This window comes from Staurois parvus, unplaced genomic scaffold (assembly GCF_062004578.1).
Source record: "Staurois parvus isolate SC_StPar_1 unplaced genomic scaffold, SC_StPar_1.0 ptg000092l, whole genome shotgun sequence".
Taxonomy (NCBI): domain Eukaryota; kingdom Metazoa; phylum Chordata; class Amphibia; order Anura; family Ranidae; genus Staurois; species Staurois parvus.
In genome coordinates this window covers 413199-438152 of record NW_028317888.1, presented here as the reverse complement: position 1 = coordinate 438152, position 24954 = coordinate 413199, and the positions used below count along the sequence as shown (strand labels likewise).

Below are 24954 nucleotides of genomic sequence, written 5' to 3'. Positions count from 1 at the left end.
GGTGGAATTGTAAGCTCCTCAGAGACCAAGCTGCCTGATGTGGGCGGAGTCCTGGTTTGGGGGAACCAATCAGCTCCTGTCTAGTAATCCTCTTTGTCTTTGTATTTTAGTCCATGGCCGGGAGATGAGGAAAACCTCCGAGGATTGTCTCACTTTGTCTCCAGACTGGAAAGTAGAAGATGAGGACATCACACAGTATAGTCCAGGAGAAAACCCGGCTCCCTCCAATGTCCATCCGGCACCACCCAGTGTAGATTTCTCGTATTCTGAGGCACCTCAGACAGTGCTGGACAAGGCCGGCCTTCCAACAGGGAAGAGATTCTCCTGTACTGAGTGTGGGAAGAGGTTCTGTTCTACATACCATCTTAATGTGCATAAAAGATCTCACACAGGGGAGAAGCCGTATTCCTGTCCTGACTGCGGGAAATGTTTTTCACAGAAGTCCATTCTTTACACACATCAGAGATCTCACACAGGAGAGAAGCCGTATTCCTGTCTTGAGTGCGGGAAAAATTTTTCACAGAAGTCCCATCTTTACATACATCAAAGATCTCACACGGGGGAGAAGCCATATTCTTGTCCTGAGTGTGGGAAAAGTTTTTCAGATAAATCCAGTCTTTACAGACATCAGAGATCTCACACAGGAGAGAAGCCGTATTCCTATCTTGAGTGCGGGAAATGTTTTTCACTTATGTCAAATCTTTACACACATCAGAGATCTCACACGGGAGAGAAGCCGTATTCCTGTCCCGAGTGCGGGAAATGTTTTTCACAGAAGTCCCATCTTTCCAGCCATCAGCGATCTCATGCGATGGAGAAGCCACTTTCCTGTCCTTAGTGAGGGAAATGTTCCTCACTGAAGTGCTGTCTTCCTGTACATCAGGGGTCCCACACAACCCTGGAGGTGTATTAGTGCCTTGAGTGCGGGAAATGTCTTCTAGATGAATGTTGCTGGACATCCCAGCTCTCATGTGGGGAAGAAGCACACCCTGATATACACCTCAGATATACTCCATGGCTGATCTTCATCATGGAAGAAACAGTTCATAAGGAGATCAGAGGTCCCCAAAGACATGGATGAAGTGTGGGACCGGGTTGGCCATTGATAGCAGAAAAAGAATAAAAATGGTGTCATGACCTTTCATTGGCTGAGTACATTTTGTGGTGGGAGATTTCACAAACATTTAGAGGTCTATTTAAAAAAAAAAAAAAGATTTAGTTGAACGAATGTGACCGGCATTCGCCTAGATGGGTTGAATATTGGCCATATTTTATTTCTTACTCTGATTTTCTTGGCTCCATCTAGTGGCTATAATGCAGTATTGCACTACTTTTACTGATTGAGGTATTTCATGAATAATACCTCATTATGGTCACTAGATGGAGCTGACAGTCATAGGAAATCAATGTGTTACATTATTAAATATTAATTTTTATCATATTCGTCCAATGAATTTTCTTTGAGCAGACCCCTTCATTTCCTTCTTCAGGCATGGATTCATACTAACAGCACACGCCAATTAGGCCACAACATGCTATTATCAGACCACCCATTATTTGCCTCAATCTTCCTAGGCCGGGTATCCATCCAAATACCCCGTCCCACCCATTACCAGGAACATCCTGTTTAATTCCTGAGGACAAGTCATGTAAAGCCTTTATGTGTGATTGTATAGAGGTGTCATGATCACTTACATTCCGTCACAATGTTCCCAACCATGATCATTGTTAAGCAGTAAATCATCTATAGTCACTGGATTCTGAAGAACAGCTTTACGGGTTCCTTGGAGGTGGAGTAACAGTTCCTGCAAAGCCATAGAAGTACGATTCAGACTTTTATCCAGACTACATACAATAGATCCAACTAAACTAGTGTATTCAGCTTTGGAAAGCAGTGTAATGTCTGATATACAATCTTCTGATACAATCTCGGTCCTCCTTCTTGATCTTAGATCCTTCTCCATAGCTTTAGGATGCTCAGGCAATATCATACTCAGACGGCTCCAAGTACAAGGCCCTCCAGTAATATTCCTGGAATATATGAATATGTGGGATTTCCACAAGAAAACAACCATCCTAAAGGTAGTGTGACCTGCTGACTGTGGCTGGGCTGTGATAGAACATGATGACAGCTCATTGGGTTATGTACTGAACTACATGTTCTATTAGACGTACAGAAAATCCTGTCCTGAGGAGATCGGGTTGTGTGATGTGGGCCATATGGAAATCTGAGATCCCAACACCGGGGAATCTCTTCAGAATCACATGTCATATTGTAACACATCTCCTGGGGGAACATTCAACGTTTTCATACCAGTCATATATTCCCAGCCTTTGAATGGACCTGGACAGTTCTGACAGTCCTCATACAATGACATAGATGGTCCATCATCCATTCTTACATCAGTATCATTAGTCATTACTCTGAAAATGTCCAACAAAACCGAGGTTGGGGTGGGAATGGCCATCAAACATGTAGCTAAATGATCGGCAGCATATCTGACAGATGGAAATTGGGAACATTTATCACTCTCAGTACCACATAAACCCAGACATTCTCTGATTGCTTCAACAGTTTATGTGGATGTGTGCGTGGGGCAAGGGGTCAGTTTTTTGGGGCTGCGGCAGGGCCGGATCTATCCTGATCTGGGGGTGCAGTAGAAAAAAGGTGAGGGGCATAATGAAAATAGTGTGACAGAGATGCATGGAACTGGTATTCCCTGTTCGTTTGGTATGCTTCTGTACTATGGAGTCACAACCTGGAAATAATATGACAGGTAGTGCAGAGAGAACACTAGTATGTATTAGCATGATAAAACAGAACTTGTGTCCCTATCAGAGTCCTTTCTTACATCAGGAGTCCTCAGAGTTCCCCTTTACATCACGGTTCTTATGAGAGTCCTCCCTTGCATCAGGTGTCCTTACCAGTGTGCCCCTTATATAAAATGTCCTCATCAGAGTGCCCCTTTACATCAATTGTCCCCATCAAGTGTCATGGATCAGTTGTATCCTCTCTCAGAGATCTGGGGGTACAAGTAAAATATGGGGGTACAAAGCCCACCCCAGCTCCCCCTAGATCCGGGCCTGAGCTGTGGATAAATGTACATCAAGTCCTGCGGGTGATAATAACGTACTAATCACCCAAATCGGGAGAAATACAATCACTGTAAGACAACCTATTAAAAGGAAGATATTCCAGGAGGTTTGTGGATGCAAAAGTATGGGATTGTTATCGGTCCGTCTGTCTTCTAGTGGAACTATCGCCTGCTTCTCTCTAACACATCTGCTTCAGGGTGTTTGACACCTTCTTCACCCTCTTTTGTAGTCAACACCTCAGGTGGAAGAGAATCCTGGACTTTCTTTACCCTTGACACATGGATCCAGGCCTGAGAATCTGTGGTTAGAACTGCTGTACGGGTCACGGCTGTTATCACTGCGGGCTCCCCATAAGGTGGGTCCAGGACCTTGTGCTTATGTAGGGCTTTAACAACCACATGGTCTCCAGGCTTGAAAGGATGTGTTGGTTCCTGTGAGCGAAGCAGAAAAGAAAGAGAAACATCAAGGTAGATGCCATTCAAAAGCCTTATACGATTCATCACATACAGTCATGGCCGAAATTGTTGGCACCCTTGATATTTCTCCAGGAAATCATGTATTTCTCACGAAACGTATTGCATTAACACATGTTTTGCTATACACATGTTTATTCCCTTTGTGTGTATTGGGACAAAACAAAAAAAGGGAGGAAAGAAAGCAAATTCGACATAATGTCACACAAACCTCCAAAAATGGGCTGGACAAAAGTATTGGCACCCTTTCACAACTGCGGATAAATAAGAATGTTACAAGCATGTGATGCTCCTGTAAACTCACCTGGGGCAAGTAACAGGTGTGGGCAATATAGAAATCACACCTGAAAGCAGATAAAAAGGAGAGACGTTCACTTAACCTTTGCATTGTGTGTCTGTCTGTGCCACACTAAGCATGGACAACAGAAAGAGGAGACGAGAACTGTCTGAGGACCTGAGAACCAAAATTGTGGCAAAATATCAACAATCTCAAGGTTACAAGTCCATCTCCAGAGAACTAGATTTGCCTTTGTCCACAGTGCGCAACATTATCAAGAAGTTTGCAACCCATGGCACTGTAGCTAATCTCCCTGGTCGTGGACGGATGAGGAAAATTGATGAAAGATTGCAACGCAGAATAGTCCGGATGGTGGATAAGCAGCCCCAAACATGTTCCAAAGACATTCAAGCTGTCCTGCAGGCTCAGGGAGCATCAGTGTCAGCGCGAACTATCCGTCGACATTTAAATGAAATGAAACGCTATGGCAGGAGACCCAGGAGGACCCCACTGCTGACACAGAGACATAAAAAAGCAAGACTACAGTTTGCCAAAATGTACTTGAGTAAGCCAAAAGCCTTCTGGGAAAACGTCTTGTGGACAGATGAGACCAAGATAGAGCTTTTCGGTAAAGCACATCATTCTACTGTTTACCGAAAACGGAATGAGGCCTACAAAGAACAAAACACAGTACCTACGGTAAAATATGGTGGAGGTTCAATGATGTTTTGGGGTTGTTTTGCTGCCTCTGGCACTGGGTGCCTTGACTGTGTGCAAGGCATCATGAAATCTGAGGATTACCAAAGGATTTTGGGTCGCACTGTAGGGCCCAGTGTCAGAAAGCTGGGTTTGCGTCCAAGATCCTGGGTCTTCCAGCAGGACAATGACCCCAAACATACGTCAAAAAGCACTCAGAAATGGATGGCAAAGAAGCGCTGGAGAGTTCTGAAGTGGCCAGCAATGAGCCCAGATCTAAATCCCATTGAACACCTGTGGAGAGATCTTAAAATTGCTGTTGGGAAAAGGTGTCCTTCCAATAAGAGAGACCTGGAGCTGTTTGCAAAGGAAGAGTGGTCCAAAATTCCGGGTGAGAGGTGTCAGAAGCTTATTGATGGTTATAGGAAGCGACTGATTTCAGTTATGTTTTCCAAAGGGTGTGCAACCAAATATTAAGTTAAGGGTGCCAATACTTTTGTCCAGCCCATTTTTGGGGTTTTGTGTGACATTATGTCATATTTGCTTTTCTGCCTCTGTTTTATATTTGTTCCAATACATACAAAGGGAATAAACATGTGTATAGCAAAACATGTGTTAATGCAATACCTTTTTTGTGTGAAATACTTGATTTTCAGGAAAAATATCAAGGGTGCCAACAATTTCGGCCATGACTGTATGTTTCTTGGATCAGCTCTAATTCTCCAGGCATAATCACCAGCAGACCTTTGGTCTATGGGGTAGGAAATGGTCTGTCTATTAAAATTTCAGAAGGTGACAATTTAGTTGTTTTGTTTGGTGTCATCCTGATTTCAGCCAACACTGCGGGCAGATAAGTCTCCCACTTAACAAATGTACCTCCAGTAGCTTTCCTCAACTTCTCCTTGATTGTCCTGTTCATTCTGTCTACCATTCCTGAACTCTGCGGGTGATAAGGGATGTAAAATTTCCACTGAATAACCATTCATTTGGCTACCTGTTGAGTCACTTTGGATGTGAATGATGGGCCCTTGTCTGAATCACCAGAGGGCATCTCCATCTTGAGATAATTTCCTTGCACAACATTTTGGCCACAGTGGACGCATCCTCTTTGTTAGCGATAAACACCTCCGGCCATTTTGAAAATGTATCCAATATAACCAGCAGATACTTACCTCTCTTGTTAGGCATGTGTGTAAAATCAATCTGTAATTCCCCAAAAGGACCCTGTGGTGGAGGAAGATGGTCATGTTGGCCATACTGTTGTCCTGTATTATTGTTCCTCAAATAACACACCTAACTGATCTTGCACCCGTTGTGACAAATTCTGTATACAAAATGTTTTTTCATTTCCTGCAAAGTCCTCTGCCATCCTCTGTGCCCTATGCCATGAAACTGTGCAATAAGCACCGGTGCACTGTGCTGAGGTATCCCTATGATCCCCTCTTTGGACATCAGACCGTTCTGGTCCAATGTCATACCTTTGTCTTTCCAATATTGAATATCCTCTTTAGTGCCTGTGTACTGTAATTCTGTGAGTAACTGTTGTTCCGGGAGCATGGGCGGCTCTAACATAGTCAAAACAAGGCTGGCAGACTCCTGTGAAGGCTTTACAGCAGCTTCCTTGGCCGTACGGTCAGCCAATGCATTACCCAGAGCTATGGGGTCATGTGAAGATGTGTGGGCTTTACATGTGATACCAGCAATAGTACGGGGCTTGTGTATGGCTTCTAAAAGATCATTCACTAAAGATGCATGAGATCCCCTGCCAAAATCCTGCACTACATCAAATGTGTACTTGGAATCTGTGTAAATGTTAACATCTTTCCTTCAAATAATTCACAGGCACAGGTCAGGGCTATGAGTTCTGCAGCCTGTGCTGAGATAAGGCAGGGCTTTGCTTCCCATACCTTATCTGGAAGTTGGACAACCTGACCAGTAGACATTGTCATTAGGTCTTGTGCATGAACCATCTACAAAGATATCAACATTCCCTTCTACTGGCTCTTGTAACATGTCATGTCTGGGAGTAGTGTCTTCATGTATAACTGGAACACAATCATGTTCCTCGGGAGGAATGTCAGATTCTGACTTCAAACCAAGCATGCCATTTAAAACAGTAATTGGTCCTGAACTTGGAGAGGAGTATTTAATAGATACATGAACAGTGGAAGTGAGAATGACCTCATACACACTGGCTCTTTGGGCTGTCATGTGTTGTGTGGGAAGATTCTTCAGAATTTGTAATACGTGATGTGTGGTATGTAACACGGTGTTATGTCCCAATGTCATAGCCATAGATGCCTCCACTCCCATTTTCTATGCCTGCATAACTGCCTGTATATACAGGTGAAACTCGAAAAATTAGAATATCGTGCAAAAGTTCATTTATTTCAGTAATGCAACTTAAAAGGTGAAACTAATATATGAGACTCATTCCATGCAAAGCAAGATAGTTCAAGCCGTGATTTGTCATCATTGTGATGATTATGGCTTACAGCTCATGAAAACCCCAAATCCACAATCTCAGAAAATGAGAATATTGTGAAAAGGTGGAATATTCTCGGCTCAAAGTGTCCCACTCTAATCAGCTCATTCAGCCATAACACCTGCAAAGGGTTCCTGAGCCTTTAAATGGTCTCTCAGTCTGGTTCAGTAGGAATTATTATTATTATTATTATTATTATACAGTATTTATAAAGTGCCAATAGTTCGCTCAGCGCTGTACATTATAAAGGGGGACAGAACATGTGACAGAACAATACCAATACAATGCAAAACATGAGGGGATTGAGGGCCCTGCTCTTTGGAGCTTACAATCTAGGAGGGAGGGGGTGGTGGCACAGGAGGAGATAGCTGTGGGGGATGGAGTGGTAGGAAGAGTGGAGGAGGTCGGCAAGTTAGCAGGGGGCGGGGTAGGCTTCCCTGAAGAGATGGGTTTTCAGGGTGCGCCTAAAGGAGAGGAGAGTAGGTGATAATCTGATGGGTTGGGGCAGGGAGTTCCAGAGGATGGGTGACACCCTGGAGAAGTCCTGGAGGCGGGCATGGGAGGAGGAGACCAGGGAACTAGAGAGAAGGAGGTCTTGTGAGGAGCGGAGTGTGCGTGTTGGGCGGTACTTGAATATTAGGTCAGAGATGTAGTTCGGGGCAGTATGGTGGACAGCTTTGTACGTCAGCGTTAGGATTTTGAATTTGATCCGTTGCGCAATCGGAAGCCAGTGGAGGGATTGGCAGAGGGGGGTGGCGGAAACGGAGCGGTTGGAAAGGTGAATGAGTCTGGCAGCCGTATTCAGGATGGACTGAAGCGGGGATAGCCAGCGGCGAGGCAGGCCAGTGAGGAGGGAGTTGCAGTAGTCGAGTCGTGATATGATGAGGGAGTGGATGAGCTGTTTAGTGGTTTCTGGAGTTAGGAACGTGCGGATTTTGGCGATGTTACGGAGGTGGAATCTGCACGAGTTTGTTAAAGATTGGACTTGGGGCTGGAAGGATAGGTTGGAGTCCAAAATGACACCAAGTACTCTGGCCTGCGGGGCGGGTTTGATGGTGGCGTTGTTGGACATGATGGAGAAGTCAATGGGGGGTGGTGTCCGGGCTGGAGGGAAGACAAGAAACTCGGTTTTGGAGAGGTTCAGTTTAAGGAAGTGGAGCGACATCCAGTCTGATATGTCGCTCAACAGGTGTGTGATTCGGGTGGAGACCGAGGGGGTGAGGTGGGGGGTTGAGAGATAGATTTGTGTGTCATCGGCATAGAGGTGGTAGTTGAAGCCATGAGAGTGTATGAGTTGGCCAAGGGAGGAGGTGTAGATGGAGAAGAGAAGGGGCCCGAGGACAGAGCCTTGAGGGACCCCAACAGAGAGGGGGAGTGAGAGGGAGGTGGTGGCATTATAGGTAACGCTGAAAGAGCGTTGTGACAGGTAGGATGAGAGCCAGGAGAGAGCAGAATCTCTGAGGCCGAGGGAGTGTAGTTTTTTGAGGAGGAGGGGGTGGTCGACTGTGTCGAAGGCCGCAGAGAGGTCAAGGAGTAGGAGCACTGAATAGTGGCCATTAGCTTTGGCGGTTAGCAGGTCGTTGGAGAGTTTGAGTAAGGCAGTTTCGGTGGAGTGTAGGGGACGGAAGCCGGACTGTAGGGGATCGAGGAGGTTGTTGTCGTTGAGGTGAGAGCATAGGCGGGTGTAGACTAGGCGCTCGAGGAGTTTAGATGTAAATGGGAGCAGGGAGATGGGTCTGAGGTTGTTCGGGTCATTGGGGTCCAGGGAGGGCTTTTTAAGTATGGGGGTGATGTGTGCATGTTTCAGAGGGGAAGGGAAAGTGCCGGAGGAGAGGGAGAGATTGAAGATGTGGGTGAGGGAGCGTAGGATGGAGGGGGAGGGAGGTTGTAGGAGTTGTGAGGGGATAGGGTCAAGGGGGCAGGTGGTGAGGCGGGCATCAGAGAGGATCTGGGAGACTTCTTCGATGGTAGTAAGGTCAAAGGTGCGGAGTGTTGGGGGAGCTTCAGTATGAGGAATGTAGGGTGGGGTGGGAGAGGAGGTAAGAGCAGTGGTGGGGCCGTGGGAGAGGGGTGTAGAGGGGGTAGCTGAGTGAGGGGGAAGGGGGTTGGAGGGAGTTTGAGCAGCGACGAAGTCCCTGTGGGTTATGTCGAGGGGGAGGGGGGATGAGGGGGTAGCTGTGTGAGAGGGGACGGGTTGAGAAGGCGTGTGAGTTGCGGCAATGTCCTTGCGAATTGTGTCAATCTTGTTTTTGAAGTGATTGGCAATCTCAAGGGCAGTGAGTGAGGTGCTGGGTGGAGGTGGGGGTGGCGAGAGTAGAGAGTTGAAGGTGGAGAAGAGTCGGCGAGGATTGGAGGAGAGGGCCTTGATGAGGGTCAGGAAGTAGGCTTGTTTGGCAGTATGGAGGGAGGAGGTGTAGGTGTGGAAGGCAGATTTGTATCGGGTGAAGGCTTGTTGGGATTTGGTTTTGCGCCATAGTCGCTCCAGGGCACGACTGTGTCGTTTGAGGGTTTTGGTGTGATCAGTCTGCCAGGGCTGGAGTGGTCGGGGTCTGATGTTGCGTGTGGTTAAAGGCGCTAGTGAGTCAAGGGCTGTTGACAGCGCATTGTTGTAGGCGGTCATAGCCAAGTCGGGGCAGGACAGGGGGAGGATGCGGTCATGGAGTTGATCAACTGCGGAGTGGAGGGAGGCAGGGTTAAGGTTGCGGAGGTTACGGCTGGTAGTAGTGTGACATTTGGAGGGGTAGGCATTGGAGGATGAGGAGATAGAGAAGGTAATCAGGTTGTGGTCAGAGAGAGGGAAGGGGGTGTTAGTGAGGTTGTGGGGAGCGCAGCGGTTGGAGAAGACAAGATCAAGGATATTACCGTCGGAGTGGGTGGTGGATTGTATGCACTGTGCAAGTGCAAAGGAGGAGGTTAAGTGGAGGAGACGGGCTGTGTCCGGGTTGTCGAGGTTGACACAATCATGGGAAAGACTGCTGACCTGACACCATCATTGACACCCTCCATAAGGAGGGAAAGCCTCAAAAGGTAATTGCAAAAGAAATTGGATGTTCCCAAAGTGCTGTATCAAAGCACATTAATAGAAAGTTATGTGGAAGGGAAAAGTGTGGAAGAAAAAGGTGCACAAGCAGCAGGGATGACCGCAGCCTGGAGAGGATTGTCAGGAAAAGGCCATTCAAAAGTGTTGGGGACTTTCACAAGGAGTGGACTGAGGCTGGAGTCAGTGCATCAAGAGCCACCACACACAGACGGATCCTGGACATGGGCTTCAAATGTCGTATTCCTCTTGTCAAGCTGCTCCTGAACAACAAACAACGTCAGAAGCGTCTTACCTGGGCTAAGGAAAAACAGACCTGGTCTGTTGCTCAGTGGCCCAAAGCCCTATTTTCTGATGAGAGGAACTTTTGCATCTCATTTGGAAACCAAGGACCCCGAGTATGGAGGAAGAATGGAGAGGCCCAAGGACCCAGAGTATGGAGGAAGAATGGAGAGGCCCAAGGACCCAGAGTATGGAGGAAGAATGGAGAGGCACAAGGAGCCCGAGTATGGAGGAAGAATGGAGAGGCACAAGGACCCCGAGTATGGAGGAAGAATGGAGAGGCCCAAGGACCCCGAGTATGGAGGAAGAATGGAGAGGCCCAAGGACCCCGAGTATGGAGGAAGAATGGAGAGCCCAAGGACCCCGAGTATGGAGGAAGAATGGAGAGGCCCAAGGACCCCGAGTATGGAGGAAGAATGGAGAGGCCCGAGGACCCCGAGTATGGAGGAAGAATGGAGAGGCCCAAGGACCCCGAGTATGGAGGAAGAATGGAGAGGCCCAAGGACCCCGAGTATGGAGGAAGAATGGAGAGGCACACACTGCAAGATGCTTGAAGTCCAGTGTGAAGTTTCCACAGTCTGTGTTGATTTGGGGAGCCATGTCATCTGCTGGTGTTGGTCCACTGTGCTTCATTAAGTCCAGGGTCAACACAGCCGTCTACCAGAAGATTTTGGAGCATTTTATGCTTCCTTCCGCAGACAAGCTTTATGGGGATGCTGACTTCATTTTCCAGCAGGACTTGGCACCGCCCACACTGCCAAAAGCACCAAAACCTGGGTCAATGACCATGGGATTACTGTGCTTGATTGGCCAGCAAACTCGTCTGACCTGAACCCCATAGAGAATCTATGGGGCATTGCCAAGAGAAAGATGAGAGGCATGAGACCGAACAATGCAGAAGAGCTGAAGGCCGTTATTGAAGCATCCTGGTCTTCCATAACACCTCAGCAGTGCCACAGGCTGATAGCTTCCATGCCACGCCGCATTGAGGGAGTAATTGCTGCAAAATGGGCCCAAACCAAGTACTGAGTACATATGCAGCTTCTACTTTTCAGAGGTCCGATATTGTTCTATGTACAATCCGTGTTTTATTGATTGCATGGAATATTCTCATTTTCTGAGATTGTGGATTTGGGGTTTTCATGAGCTGTAAGCCATAATCATCACAATGATGACAAATAACGGCTTGAACTATCTTGCTTTACATGTAATGAGTCTCATATATTAGTTTCACCTTTTCAGTTGTATTATTGAAATAAATGAACTTTTTCACAATATTCTAATTTTTCGAGTTTCACCTGTATATATAATTCCTAACTCTGGTGTTGTCAGATTTCATCCTGCCTCTTCTTTTCAGACCTTCTTAAATCTTTTTAGGAACTCCATAATTGATTCCCTACTGCTCTGCTTACAAGCAACTACTGTAGCTAGTGACTGTTAATTTCTGCAATTAACTCCTTCCACATCTGTTTCTGTCCTACGGCAGTTCTCCACTCATAGTGCACAGTCAGTCCAAATGGCTCATGAAGCATGGTGGTCCAATCCCAACCTGATTCCATATCATATCCCAAAATTCCATCGATGATTATCCTCATGTCCTGTTGTGAACATTGTTGCCTCTGCGTTGCTCTTTTCAAGTAGTTAATGGCAGCAGTGGGGTTTTCTGAGGATCAGGACAACCCTTTATAATGCCATTAACGTCATTCATTACCATTGGCTTTATCACCACATCACATCCCACAATGATGGAAGGGTAAGCTTGGGTGGCTCCCTCGTCTTCAGCGTCTTTTCTGGACCTCAAATAATACTGAGTTCTTCTGAATTATCTTGCTCCTGCTGACTCACCTCTCCTGTTGAATCTTCTGACTCCTCACTTGCTGCGTCCCTCTCCTGTACTGTCTGCTCTTTTACCATGGATGTCTGTCCTCCTGATTTCATTGCCTTGCTTACTACCTTGCCTTTTTTATTTTCCTCCTTCTTGGTCCTGGGTGTCAGAGCAGTCACAGTTTGCTGCATCTGGTCTAATGTCCTTCCCAATGTAACTTTTGTTTCTTTCCACTCTTTATTAATTTCATGCATTGATACACTTGAACCTGACTCTTCTTCTGAAGAATCTTCCCCATCACCACCGATCACTGCCAAACAGCCTCCTTCATCAGTGGGAGACTCTTGGGGCAGAATGTAATGCATGCCTCCTCCTATTATGTGACAACAAATAATCCTCATCCTTAGGGAGCTGAGGATACAGCTGAGTATAATCAGGAAGCGCAGTGTCAGGCGATAAGTGCCATAAATAGCGTTGGCACTATATAAATCCTGTATAATAATAATAATTAGTCTGTTTAGTTACTGGGGCAGAAGGGATTGGTTTCAGGCATTTATATCCTGGGGCATACTTCAACCAATTCAATGCTCCCCCTCTCATATATAGGGAAAGGCAGTTTTGTCCCCTAAATATATCCCCTTTATCATATCCATGTGAATATCATCATCATTGTCCCCATCTCTGGGAAAAGGACTGGCACTCCCCATGGTTGAACTCCACCCCACCAGGCTGTCCACCCATTGGACAACATAAAAATCCAAACTGACACTCAGGCAACATACTCTTTACATGTCTCATTAGCTGGTAGTTGGGATTTTTCTAGAGCTGATCCATCTTCCTTAGTAAATTTCTTTAACAGGTTTTCTTCCTCTGAATACTTTACACGGTGGTTCCGGAGGGTCTGGGTACTTCCCCTTACCTTGGGAGTTTCCCATCATCACTGCAAAGCAAAGATGCGATATTACAGTGAAGGAAATAAGTATTTGATCCCCTGCTGATTTTTAATGTTTGCCCACTCACAAAGAAATGATCAGTCTAAAAATCGAATGTTCGGTGTATTGTAACACTGAGGGACAGAATTTCAACAACAAATTCAGCAGAAATGCGTCTAACAAATGATGACTGATTTGAATGTTCATGAGGGAAATAAGTATTTGATCCCCTTCACAAAATATGACTTACTACTTGGTGGCAAATCCCTTGTTGGCAATCACAGAGGTCAGACGTTTCCTGTAGTTGGCCACCAGGTTCGCACACATGTCAGGAGGGATTTTGGCTACTCCTCTTGGCAGATCCTCTCCAAGTCATTAAGGTTTGGTGGCTGACATTTGGCAACTCAAAATTCCAGCTCCCTCCACAGATTTTCAATCGGATGAAGGTGTGGAGACTGGCTAGGCCACTCCAGGACCTTAATGTGCTTCTTCTTGAGCCGCTCCTTTGTTGCCTTGGCCGTGTGTTTTGGGTCATTGTCATGCTGGAACACCCATCCATGACCCATTTTCAATGCCTTGGCTGAGGGAAGAAGGTTCTCACCCAAGATTTGATGGTACATTGCCCCATCCATCGTCCCTTTGATGCGGTGCAGTTGTCCTGTCCCCTTAGCAGAAAAACACCCCCAAAGCAGAATGTTTCCACCACGTTTCACAGTTGGGATGGTGTTCTTGGGGTCATAGGCAGCATTCCTTCTCCTCCAAACATGGCGAGTTGAGTTGATGCCAAAGAGCTGGATTTTGGCCTCATCTGACCACAACACTTTCCACCAGTCCTCCTCTGCATCATTCAGATGTTCAGCGGTAAACTTCAGCCGGGCCTGGACATGTGCTTTCTTGAGCAGAGGGACCTTGCGGGCACTGCAGGATTTCAGTCCTTGTCGGCGTAGTGTGTTACCAATTGTTTTCTTGGTGACTGTGGTCCCAGCTGCCTGGAGATCATTGACAAGATCCTCACGTGTAGTTCTGGGATGATTCCTCACTGTTCTCATAATCACTGACACTTCACGAGGTGAGATCTTGCATGGTGTACCCAACCTGGGGAGACTGACACTTGTTTTGTGTTTCTTCCATTTGCAAATGATTGCACCAAATGTTGTCACCTTCTCACCAAGCTGCTTGGCCATAGTTTTGTAGCCCAGTCCAGCCTTGTGTAGGTCTACAGTCTTGTCCCTGACATCCTTGGACAGCTCTTTGGTCTTTGCCATGGTGGAGAGTTTGGAATCTGATGGTTTGATTGCTCCTGTGGACAGGTGTCTTTTATACAGGTAACACAATGAGATTAGCAGCACTCCCTTTAAGAGACTGGTTCTAATCTCAGCTTGTTACCTGTATGAGAGACACCTGGGAGCCAGAAATCCTGCTGAATGATAGGGGATCAAATCCTTCTTTCCCTCATGAACATGCAGATCAGTCATCATTTGTTAGACATGCATTTCTTTTGAATTTTTTGTTGCTATTCTGTCTCTCAGTGTTACACCGAACATTCCATTGTTAGATCGATCATTTCTGTGTGAGGGGCGAACATTCAACATCAGCCGGGGAGCAAATACGCATTTCCTTCACTGTATGTGAGCTGGCCTATGTGTTTCTCTCCCAGTGATGAGTCTTTGTGCCGGGTGAAGCTGGACTGAACTCACGTAGAGCTCCGACAAATTTTTTCTCAACTGCACAAGTGCTTCAAGGCTGAAAATCACCTGGACAGGTACACCCCTATTGTGACTCCTTCAGACTGTCACCATGCTTTCACCTATCCCAGGTCAATGGAGAAATCTCCTCGCTGAGTAGATGGGGCGTCTCACAGTCCTACAGAGACTTAGAATACATCTACTGAACAGTTTCTCTAGTTACAAGCGTACATAATCACTGAACACACTACTCTGTATGATTGTATGGAGGACATACACACATTTCTTATACATCAACCTAGGTTCTGTTTAACCCCGCGAGCTCCCAAAGCTCCAGCGGACAATTGCTCGTGCTACCGCAGCACAGAGGCTTGGTGGAGATAGGGGGCGATCAGGGCAAAGGAAGACAAAAAATGCTCACTTACCTCCGATGGCCGATCCTATCCCACTTCTGACACCACTTCTGTCAGGAACATCAATTTATGCCGGCCTCCTCCTCCATACAAACATCCAGTTCAAAGTACTTTGGGAATAATACAAGTCAGACATCTAGATGTGTGATGCAAAATGTGACTTCTTTATTATTCATCAAGCTTTAAGTAATAAATGATAACGCGGCATATTTCAGGCGGTTTCCATAAAGCACCAATCAGAATACAGAATAGAGATTTCAGTAAACTACTCCACGGCACGTCATAACAAAAATACAACAGGATAGTGACTTCTGTGATTTCTATAAACAAGAAATGTGTGCATAGATACCAGCATTCACATCCCACGGGAACATCTTGTATGTACAACAAACCAGTTAGTAGGCACAGAGCAAAAGTGAGTGAACTATTAACCCTTTCATATAGTAGGTGGAGCTAATTACTGATTCTTAGCGCCTTCTAAAGAACGAATAGGGTTTTTTTGTTTTAAATCAATGGTTGGTTTAATCCTGAGGTTTTATTTATGTCTTTAATGTCTACTGTACTCATACATGTATGAATGTGATCTCCGATACTTGTATGACACCACCCCTCACATGGTACACTAATAATATGTAGGGGGACAGAGACAAGTGTGTGTCCAGCCGTGACAAATTCTGCTGTATTTTAATAAACATTGATTTCCTATAATCATCAGCTCCCTCTAGTGGCCATAATGAAGTATTAATTCAAAAACACCTCAATCAGGAAAAACAGTTCAATACATTATGGTCACTAGATGGAGCCAATGATCATAGGAAATCACTGTGTGAAATAAAATAACACCATGTGACATGGCTGAATGAATGCTGGTCATATTAGTTAATCTATTCTCTAAGTGGGGTGGTAACTATTGGGCCAATCCCTTTTACAAACCACACATAATATCGCCCTTCAAAGTGAAAACAGAAACAATTTGCAAAAAATCAAAGAGTAGAAATATTTTCCGGTGGATCCCCTCTACCCAGACCCCATATGTAGACATAGAACAACAAGCTGTGTTCCCTCTCGTGCCGCACTCCTCCAACCACCCAAACCCACACAGAAGCCAAGGGAAATAATGAGAGGAAAGTTCCCCCCTAGTTTAGGGAGGAGTTCTCCTTCCCTCCTGTTGGGGGATGGGAGAAGGATGGACTGAAGACAGAGAGACGCTTCGGGGTCACCACTGTTCTGTAGAGCCTTGAAATGAAGGCCATCAACTTCAGAAGTTCTTGTTGTCTGTGTAAAGTTCCCCGATAACGAGATCTGGGCTCTCCCGGCTTCTAGCTCTGTAACCCGCTATATCATTATCAGGAAACGCAACTCCGACACCCAAGAAGGGCTGAAGTTGTGTCCTTCATTTCCAGGATATACTGACCACTCTGCACCCCGACATTTACTGCACTTCATCCATGTCTTTGGGGGCCTCTCATCTCCTTATCAACTGTTTCTTCCATGATGAAGATCAGCCATGGAGTATATCTGAGGTGTATATCAGGGTGTGCTTCTTCCCCACATGAGAGCTGGGATGTCCAGCAACATTCATCTAGAAGACATTTCCTACACTCAAGGCACTAATACACCTCCAGGGTTGTGTGGGACCCCTGGTGTATGGGAAGACAGGACTTCAGTGAGGAACATTTCCTTCACTCAGGACAGGAAAGTGGCTTCTCCCCCGTGTGAGATCTCTGATGTTTGGAAAGACTGGACTTCCATGAAAAACATTTCCCACACTCAGGACAGGAATATGGCTTCTCGCCCGTGTGAGATCTCTGATGTCTGCAAAGATGGGACTTCGTTGAAAAACATTTCCCGCACTCAGGACAGGAATATGGCTTCTCACCTGTGTGAGATCTCTGATGTATGAAAAGACTGTACTTCTCTGAAAAACATTTCCCACACTCAGGACATGAATACGGCTTCTCCCCCGTGTGAGATCGCTGGTGTGTGTGAAGATTGGACTTCCTTGTAAAACATTTCCCACACTCAGGACAGGAACATGCCTTCTCCTCCGTGTGAGATCTCTGATGTCTGTAAAGATGGGACTTCTCTGAAAAACATTTCCTACACTCAGGACAGGAATACTGCTTCTCCCCTGTGTGAAATCTCTGATGTCTGTATAGATAGGACTTTGTTGAAAAACATTTCCCGCACTCAGAACAGGAATACGGCTTCTCCCCTGTGTGAGATCTCTGATGTTTGTAAAGAGTGGACTTCTCTGAAAAACATTTCCCGCACTCAGGACAAGAATATGGCTTCTCCCCAGTGTGAGATCTTTTATGCACATTAAAATGGGATTTATAATGGAAACCCTTCCCGCACTCAGTACAGGAGAACCTCTTCCCTGTTGGAAGGCCGGCCCGGTCCCACACAGTCTGAGGTTCCTCAGGATACGAGGAATCCGATGGTCCATCTACACTGGGTGGTGCCGGATGGACATTGGAGGGAGCCGGGTTTTCTCCTGGACTATACTGTGTGATGTCCTCATCTTCTACTTTCCAGTCTGGAGACAAAGTGAGACAATCCTCGCAGGTTTTCCTCATCTCCCGGCCATGGACTAAAATACAAAGACAAAGAGGATTACTAGACAGAAGCTGATTGGTTCCCCCAAACCAGGACTCCGCCCACATCAGGCAGCTTGGTCTCTGAGGAGCTTACAATTCCACCCTCAAGGGAACTAGGAAATGGCTCCTCTGATCTCCTACCAGGTCATTTCTTTATTCATGGACCCTAGTCAGAGAGTGAGGAAACAACCAGAACTGTCTTTTATAGGAGGGACAGTGATGAGGGGATTATAGGACGAGGGTCCCCACCCCCTCTATCACTCATCGCCATCTTCCCAACACAAGAAGTACTGCACTTCCTTATTTAGTCCATGATTTAGTCATGAAGAACAGCGGGGCTGAGCCCCACCAGAGGTCAGAGAGTGAGGATGGGGGGAGAACAACCAAGATGAAGACTGGACTGATCCTGAAGACCACCATCATTGGGGTATTGACTCCTCCCTCATTATCACTTTCTGTTTAAGGGTCCAAAGTTGGAGGATGTTATCACATTATTATCACCATGTAAAAGTCTGTGCTCTAATCACATCATCCGATATAAAATGTCCAGCTGGGAGAAAATGGGTGTAAAAGAAGTAACGCCGATGTAATGTACAACCTATTATATAGGATACAAATGTTAGTACTATACAGTATCAGGAGTATGTAATGTACAACATAGAATATACAGTGTAAGGGTCAGGACTCATAATATAGGTATTCTGTAATCAGTGGAAGATTAAATATTTACTGTAGACAAGTTGCAGAGATCCCACACCGCTGCCTCCCATCTCCTGAGACTGCACTCAGTGACTTGGGGCTGAGACACTACAGACATATCCCTCCACCCGGCACAGCCAGAAGACCACAGAGCAAGGAACCCTGGGAGAAATGTTCTGTCAGAGATCTTGCTAGACCTGGGCATGGGGATAGAAGACCCAAGACACACACCCCAGGTGCCCAGATCTAGTAAAGTCTATAGTGAAAATCCACATTTTGCTGCCAGCTGATCCCCAGAACCTCCATAAATCCAGTTTAGATACATAAATTGTGTCTGCAGCACAGAGAAGGAAGATTATCCGAGAGAAATCCAGGAATACAGGACGGGGAACACAGCTCAGGAAAGTGACCAGGGGATTACAGGCTGATATCACCCAGTCCCCGCCCTACTCTGGACCAATCAGTGAGCAGTATGGGTGGAGGAATGGATTTAGTGTTCATGACCCACCTGTGCTGATCTCTGTAGGAGTGTCCTCCTCTATAAATGTCCCCGTTATTCCATCCTCCTCCATAGACTGCTGATCATCCCTCACATACGCCTCTTCTTCTTCTGCTTTCACCTCAAATTCTATATCGATTGGATCTCCACTCTAAATCAAGGAAATGAGAGAAAATATCATCTGTAAAATGTAAGATTTATGATTGTGACATCACACACAATATCCACACATTGTCTTCATGAGTTCATGTTCTAGATCCTCCAGCCCACCAACCTTGTAATAGTGAGGGATGGTGTGACCTTCCTGTGTGGAATCCCGGGAATACAGAGGACGGGGACATCTTTCTGGTGGATTCCTGGTATTAGGTGGCTCCATCATATCCTTGTGTCCTTCTGAAAACTCCTCCATCACTCCATACTCCTCATCCTCCTCTTTATACTCTTCTTTAACATCAATATTATCATCCCCGAGGATTCCACTCTGAAAGATATAATAAAACATTCATTGTAACAAACATGCTGTGTATAAATCACAACTACCAATAATTGTCATCATCTACCTGAGGATGGTGAGGGATGGTGTGACCTTCCTGTGTGGAATCCCGGGAATACAGAGGACGGGGACATCTCTCTGGTGGGTTCCTGTAGCTGGATGACTCCACCATGGTGTCCTGGTACAGATCTTTGTGTTCTTTTAGAAGCTCTGACTCCTCCATCCCCCCATCCTCATCCTCCTCCTCTTTTATCTCTTCTTTAACCTCAACTTTAGGATCTCTCAGGTTTCCACTCTGAATATAGAATAAAAATGACATCAATGGTAACAATGCAGAGAATGTACAGATCGTAATGATACTATCAGTGATTGTTCCTCATCTACCTGATGATGGTGAGGGATGGTGTGACCTTCCTGTGTGGAATCCCGGGAATACAGAGGACGGGGACATCTCTCTGGTGGGTTCCCATGACTGGATCCATCTGTAGGAAACACACACACTGACTGAATCCATTGTTTCTATGTGTTTATCAGATGATGGGGGATCTAGGTGGATCCTCCGTACTGCTCTCTCCTTTACAATAAAGTCTCCTCTTACCCGGTGATGTGAGGGGCGGCTGATTGTCCATCATGACGTCCTTGTAGAGATCCTTGTGTCCTTCTAAATACTCCCACTCCTCCATGGAGAAATAGACAGTGACACCCTGACACCTTATAGGAACCTGACACACACAATGATACAGTCACCATCCAGACACATCCCTTGTCTGTTACTGGAGAATGTCCCAGAATTCCCGGCACCGCTCACCTCTCCTGTCAGCAGCTCAGTGATCTCTCTGGTGACTTCTAGAATCTTCTTCTTCTTTCTCTCTTCTATCAGGGAGGGAGGTGGAGGCAATGTGATGTCATATGATCTCCAGACTTCACAGGAGGAAAACTCTACATCTGAACACAAAGAGTCACATCAAATGATATTCCCAGAATCCTCCTCACCTCTCCATTCAGGTCTCCATTTTATTAAAGCCCCACTTCAGGTTGAGGTATAATTTCCCCCCACAGGACCCCCACACTACGCAGGGTATAAGGAATTCTGACATCATTACACACAACACAGGATCTACAGTTCTGTTTTGCTTATGAGGATGCCAAGGGTCCCCCACATCCTAAGACCATAGAATAAAAAGAAAGGAGCCAAATGGAAGGACATTGGGAGGAGGGGCTGTGAGGTCAGTGTGATGTCATAGGATTCTCTGACTCTGGATGGAGGGACATTGGGAGGAGGGGCTGTGAGGTCAGTGTGATGTCATAGGATTCTCTGACTCTGGATGGAGGGACATTGGGAGGAGGAGCTGTGAGATCAGTGTGATGTCATAGGATTCTCTGACTCTGGATGGAGGGACATTGGGAGGAGGAGCTGTGAGGTAGGTGTGATGTCATAGGATTCTCTGACTCTGGATGGAGGGACATTGGGAGGAGGAGCTGTGAGGTCAGTGTGATGTCATAGGATTCTCTGACTCTGGATGGAGGGACATTGGGAGGAGGAGCTGTGAGGTCAGTGTGATGTCATAGGATTCTCCATTCCCCGCCACTTATAAAAGTGGTATAATCCATTAGTATAGACTGATGAGGTGAGAAGGTGACACCTCTCCACAATGAGGAGAATGTTCCGGCCCCGGAAGTGGGGGAATGATCTGCCCCTGAATGGGTTAATCTGGGTTCCCACACTATATATGTGTGTATCATCATCTGCTGGAGATAAAAGACGTCACAGTGACTATGGAGGATGGACATGACTATGGAGGAAGAGGACGGACATGACTATGGAGGAAGAGGACGGACATGATGGGGGGTTACTGGGTGTAAATAGGAAATAACATCTTATTACCTCCTCTGCTGCCACTTCCAGCAACGTCTCCTCTCTGCTTCCTCCCAACTCAGCTCTCACCCGGAACTTCCTGCCTGTACCTGACATCACTTCCTGTCTGTCTTCCAGAGAGACTTCCTGTGTGGGTAGAAGTGAGATCCCCACCTTGTGGAGCTCAGAGGAACTGCAGCCCCGAGAAGCGTCTGGTAGTGTGACCCCGGCCTTGTGCTGGGTGTGTATGGACTGTAGATCCTTGTGTAGGGAGGAAATGACTCCTATCTGTGACTGCTGTAACCTGCTGACTGGCATCTCCTGTGAAATCTGACACTTGCACTGGATACACACAAGGCAGTCAGGGATTTCAGCCCCTCCCTTCTCCTCTCAGACTGTAATACAGAGAGAGCCAATCAGAAGAGGTATTAAAGGAGCCAATGACAGGGACTTTCTCAAGCAGGAGGTGCAGCTGCAAAGCATTGTGGGATATGCAGTCCTGAACAGAAACGGCCTGATAGGCTGATATGAGGGATGGAACTACAGAGACCAGCATGCTTAGTGAGAGCAGAGTGAAGGACTCCATCTTGTTTTTCCTGAGGGGAGGCAGTCTGCATGTGGCAGGAGACAGTGTGGACCTGGCAGAGAAGTGCTCAGGGTCAGTTCACAGCATGTTTAGGTATCTGCATCAGTCAGGGAACATCCAACCTGAGAGATGTGGCCTACAGTACAGTGCCTACACCGACAGTGTGAAGGGCTCATCGTGAGGTGACCACAGGAGCCGGTCATTTCCAGGACCATGGTTTGGGCCTTAGTCCCAGGATCTGGTGAGAGGGATTTTGCCCCCTGGCAGATGACAGGAACACGGCACACAGAGACATGACACTTCTCCCATACTCACCAGGCACTGGGTTGTGTAGATGGTCCTGCTATACAGACACAGTGTTTGCTTTGCTATACAAATCCTGCCACGGGATTACAATGATACTTTACCATAGGAGTGTAAGTGCACCAATGAAAGTGTCTCGCTGAAGACCCCAACATTCATCCTGTTACCAAGAGACTGAAGTTACTGGTGCCATACGGGCACGCGCATGCGTATTCAGGCCTCTATATTGCATGGTGTGGGAGGGAATAGCTCTACCTTGGAAAGTAGCTATGAAGCATCAGTTGGGCGCAGTGTTTGCCTATTGGGCTTGTGGTGTCGGGGGTTAGAAGGGAGAAGTCTGACACCACAGAGAGTCATCCTTCTGCTCTCCTCCTGCTTGGACATCATAGAGCTGAGTTTATGTAAAGGGGTTTAGACCCACTTTGAGGGCGCCATGTAAGTGTTTCCTCTGCTCTTGGGGTTATTCACGGTTGGAATCCCCTGAAAGCAGCCTGAGTGTAAAAGTGAGTTATATTGCTTCCGGTCTCAGGATTTGCTGTTCTCTGGAATCACCGAACGTATACCTGTTGTTCATGTTTATTACTTCCCATAGAGGTCTTACAGTAAAGCTGATCTCTGTGTTTATTATACCGTGTGTGCTTTTCATTGGTCCTTGTACTTCACTATTGTCAGGGGTGTCAGTTGGGGCTGAGACAGTTCTTGGGGTTGGGAGGCAGAGTGCTGGAGTGAACAAACATACCCCCTTTGGGGGGATCACTACACTTATAGAGGGGTCACCTCCACTCCCACCAAGGGGGCAGAGATATATGACTGCCTAGTCCAGCCTTTCTCAGTCAGGGGTCCTCCAAAGGGTTCTCGGGGCTCCTTCAGCAATGAACAATTCTTGTGTGAATCTGTCAGATTACAAGTCCCCATTATCTGGGTAAGGGGGTGTCAATCATTGCACGTCCCTGACATTTACAAATCTAGAGAAGAGTTTTAAATTGCCAACAAATTACATTTCCCTCCCAGATTCACACTCAGCCGATGCGGGGCCGCTGCATTTTTCGAAGTCCTGCTTGTCACATTTTTAGTGCAGGTTTGGTGTGGTAAAAAAAAAAGCCACACAAAAAATGCACCTCCCCATTGAAATCAATGGAAAACATGGCAAACCACATAAAAAATGCACCTGCCTTGTGTTTTTGGTGCAGTTTGTGAGTCACATGCATTGCCTGCACTTGTTGGGGTCAAAGAACAGCCTCATTCACTTCAATGGGTCACATTCAGCAGGAGCTACACCCATCAAAAGTGACATCTTGGGGATAATTCCTGCTGTGACTGCGAAGACAACCATCACTACTGGGATATGTGTAGACACTGCCCACTGCCTCTGCAGATATAGGGGGCAGTAAAAGTTCAGCTCAACTGTGAGGTCTAACAATATAAAGGAAAACTCTGCTTCAAAACTAAATAAGTGTGGGGTTCCCCTTTAATATCCATACCAGACCCTCATCCAGCATTAGGAGAAGTATGAAGATGAAGGGGAACTCCACTTAAAAATGAACTAATGATAACACGGTGTTATCTTATTGACAAATGGTGGGTCCCCATATACCCCAGTAATGGTTGGCTCCCCCGAACTCCATTGTAATGGTGGGTTCCCCCACACACCCCAGCAATGGTGCCCCCCCGTGCACACACCCTGGTAATGGTGAGCCCTCTCGCACACACCCAGGTTATGATGGATTCCTCCATACACATAAGTAATGGTAGGTCCCCCTGCATAGCCCAGCAATGGGGGTTTTCCCCACACACCCTGGTAAAGTTAGGTCCCCCCACACACCCCTGCCATGGGCCCATTAGCACACCTAGGATTGACACACGGGGTGATGCCAGTTAGAGGGGTGGGAGATTAGTGAACATTCTCTCCTGGAATCCCCCCTTCCTTCATTGAACATTTACTCCTGGATTTCCACTTCCCATGGTGAACATTAACTCCTGGATTTCTCCCTCCTGGAGTGAGCATTCGCTCCTGGATCTCCCCTTCTTTCAGTGAATGTTCACTCCTGGATCCCCCTTCCTTCAGTGAACATTGACTGGTGGATATCAGAGGATGGGGAGACATCAGAGGTCCATCATATGACAGAAGAGACATCAGAGGTCCATCAGCTTCATCTGCGAATGGGGAGACATCAAAATGTCCATCAGTTTCATTGTAGAACAAGGGAGTCATCAGAGGTTCATCAGAGGATAGGCATACATCAGAGGTCCATTAGCCTCATTGGAGATGGGAGACATCAGAGGTCCATTAGCTTCATCAGAGGACAGAGGAGACATCAGAGGTCCATCAGCTTCATTAGAGACAGGGGAGACATCAGAGTTCCATTAGCTTTATCAGAGGACAGAGGAGAAATCAGAGGTCCATCAGCTTCATCGTAGGACTAGGGAGACATCAGAGTTCCATCAGCTTCATCAGAGGATAGGCAGACATCAGAGGTCCATCAGCTTCATTAGAGACAGGGGAGACATCAGAGTTCCATTAGCTTTATCAGAGGACAGAGGAGAAATCAGAGGTCTATCAGCTTCATCAGAGGACAGGGGAGACATCAGAGGTCCATCAGCTTCATCGTAGGACTAGGGAGACATCAGAGTTCCATCAGCTTTATTGGAGGACAGGGGAGTCATCAGAGGTCCATCAACTTCATCAGAGGATAGGCAGACATCAGAGGTCCATCAGCT

At 46.5% G+C, this 24954-nt stretch overlaps 1 protein-coding gene across 1 annotated transcript in view; it reads left to right on the top strand.

Annotated features, from left to right (window-relative positions):
- Positions 1 to 24954, top strand: part of LOC149468096 (uncharacterized) — an 89603-nt gene that overhangs the window by 40753 nt on the left and 23896 nt on the right. The window contains 1 exon segment of the mRNA XM_089670633.1: positions 344 to 794. Coding sequence (XP_089526759.1) covers positions 344 to 794 — 451 coding nt within the window.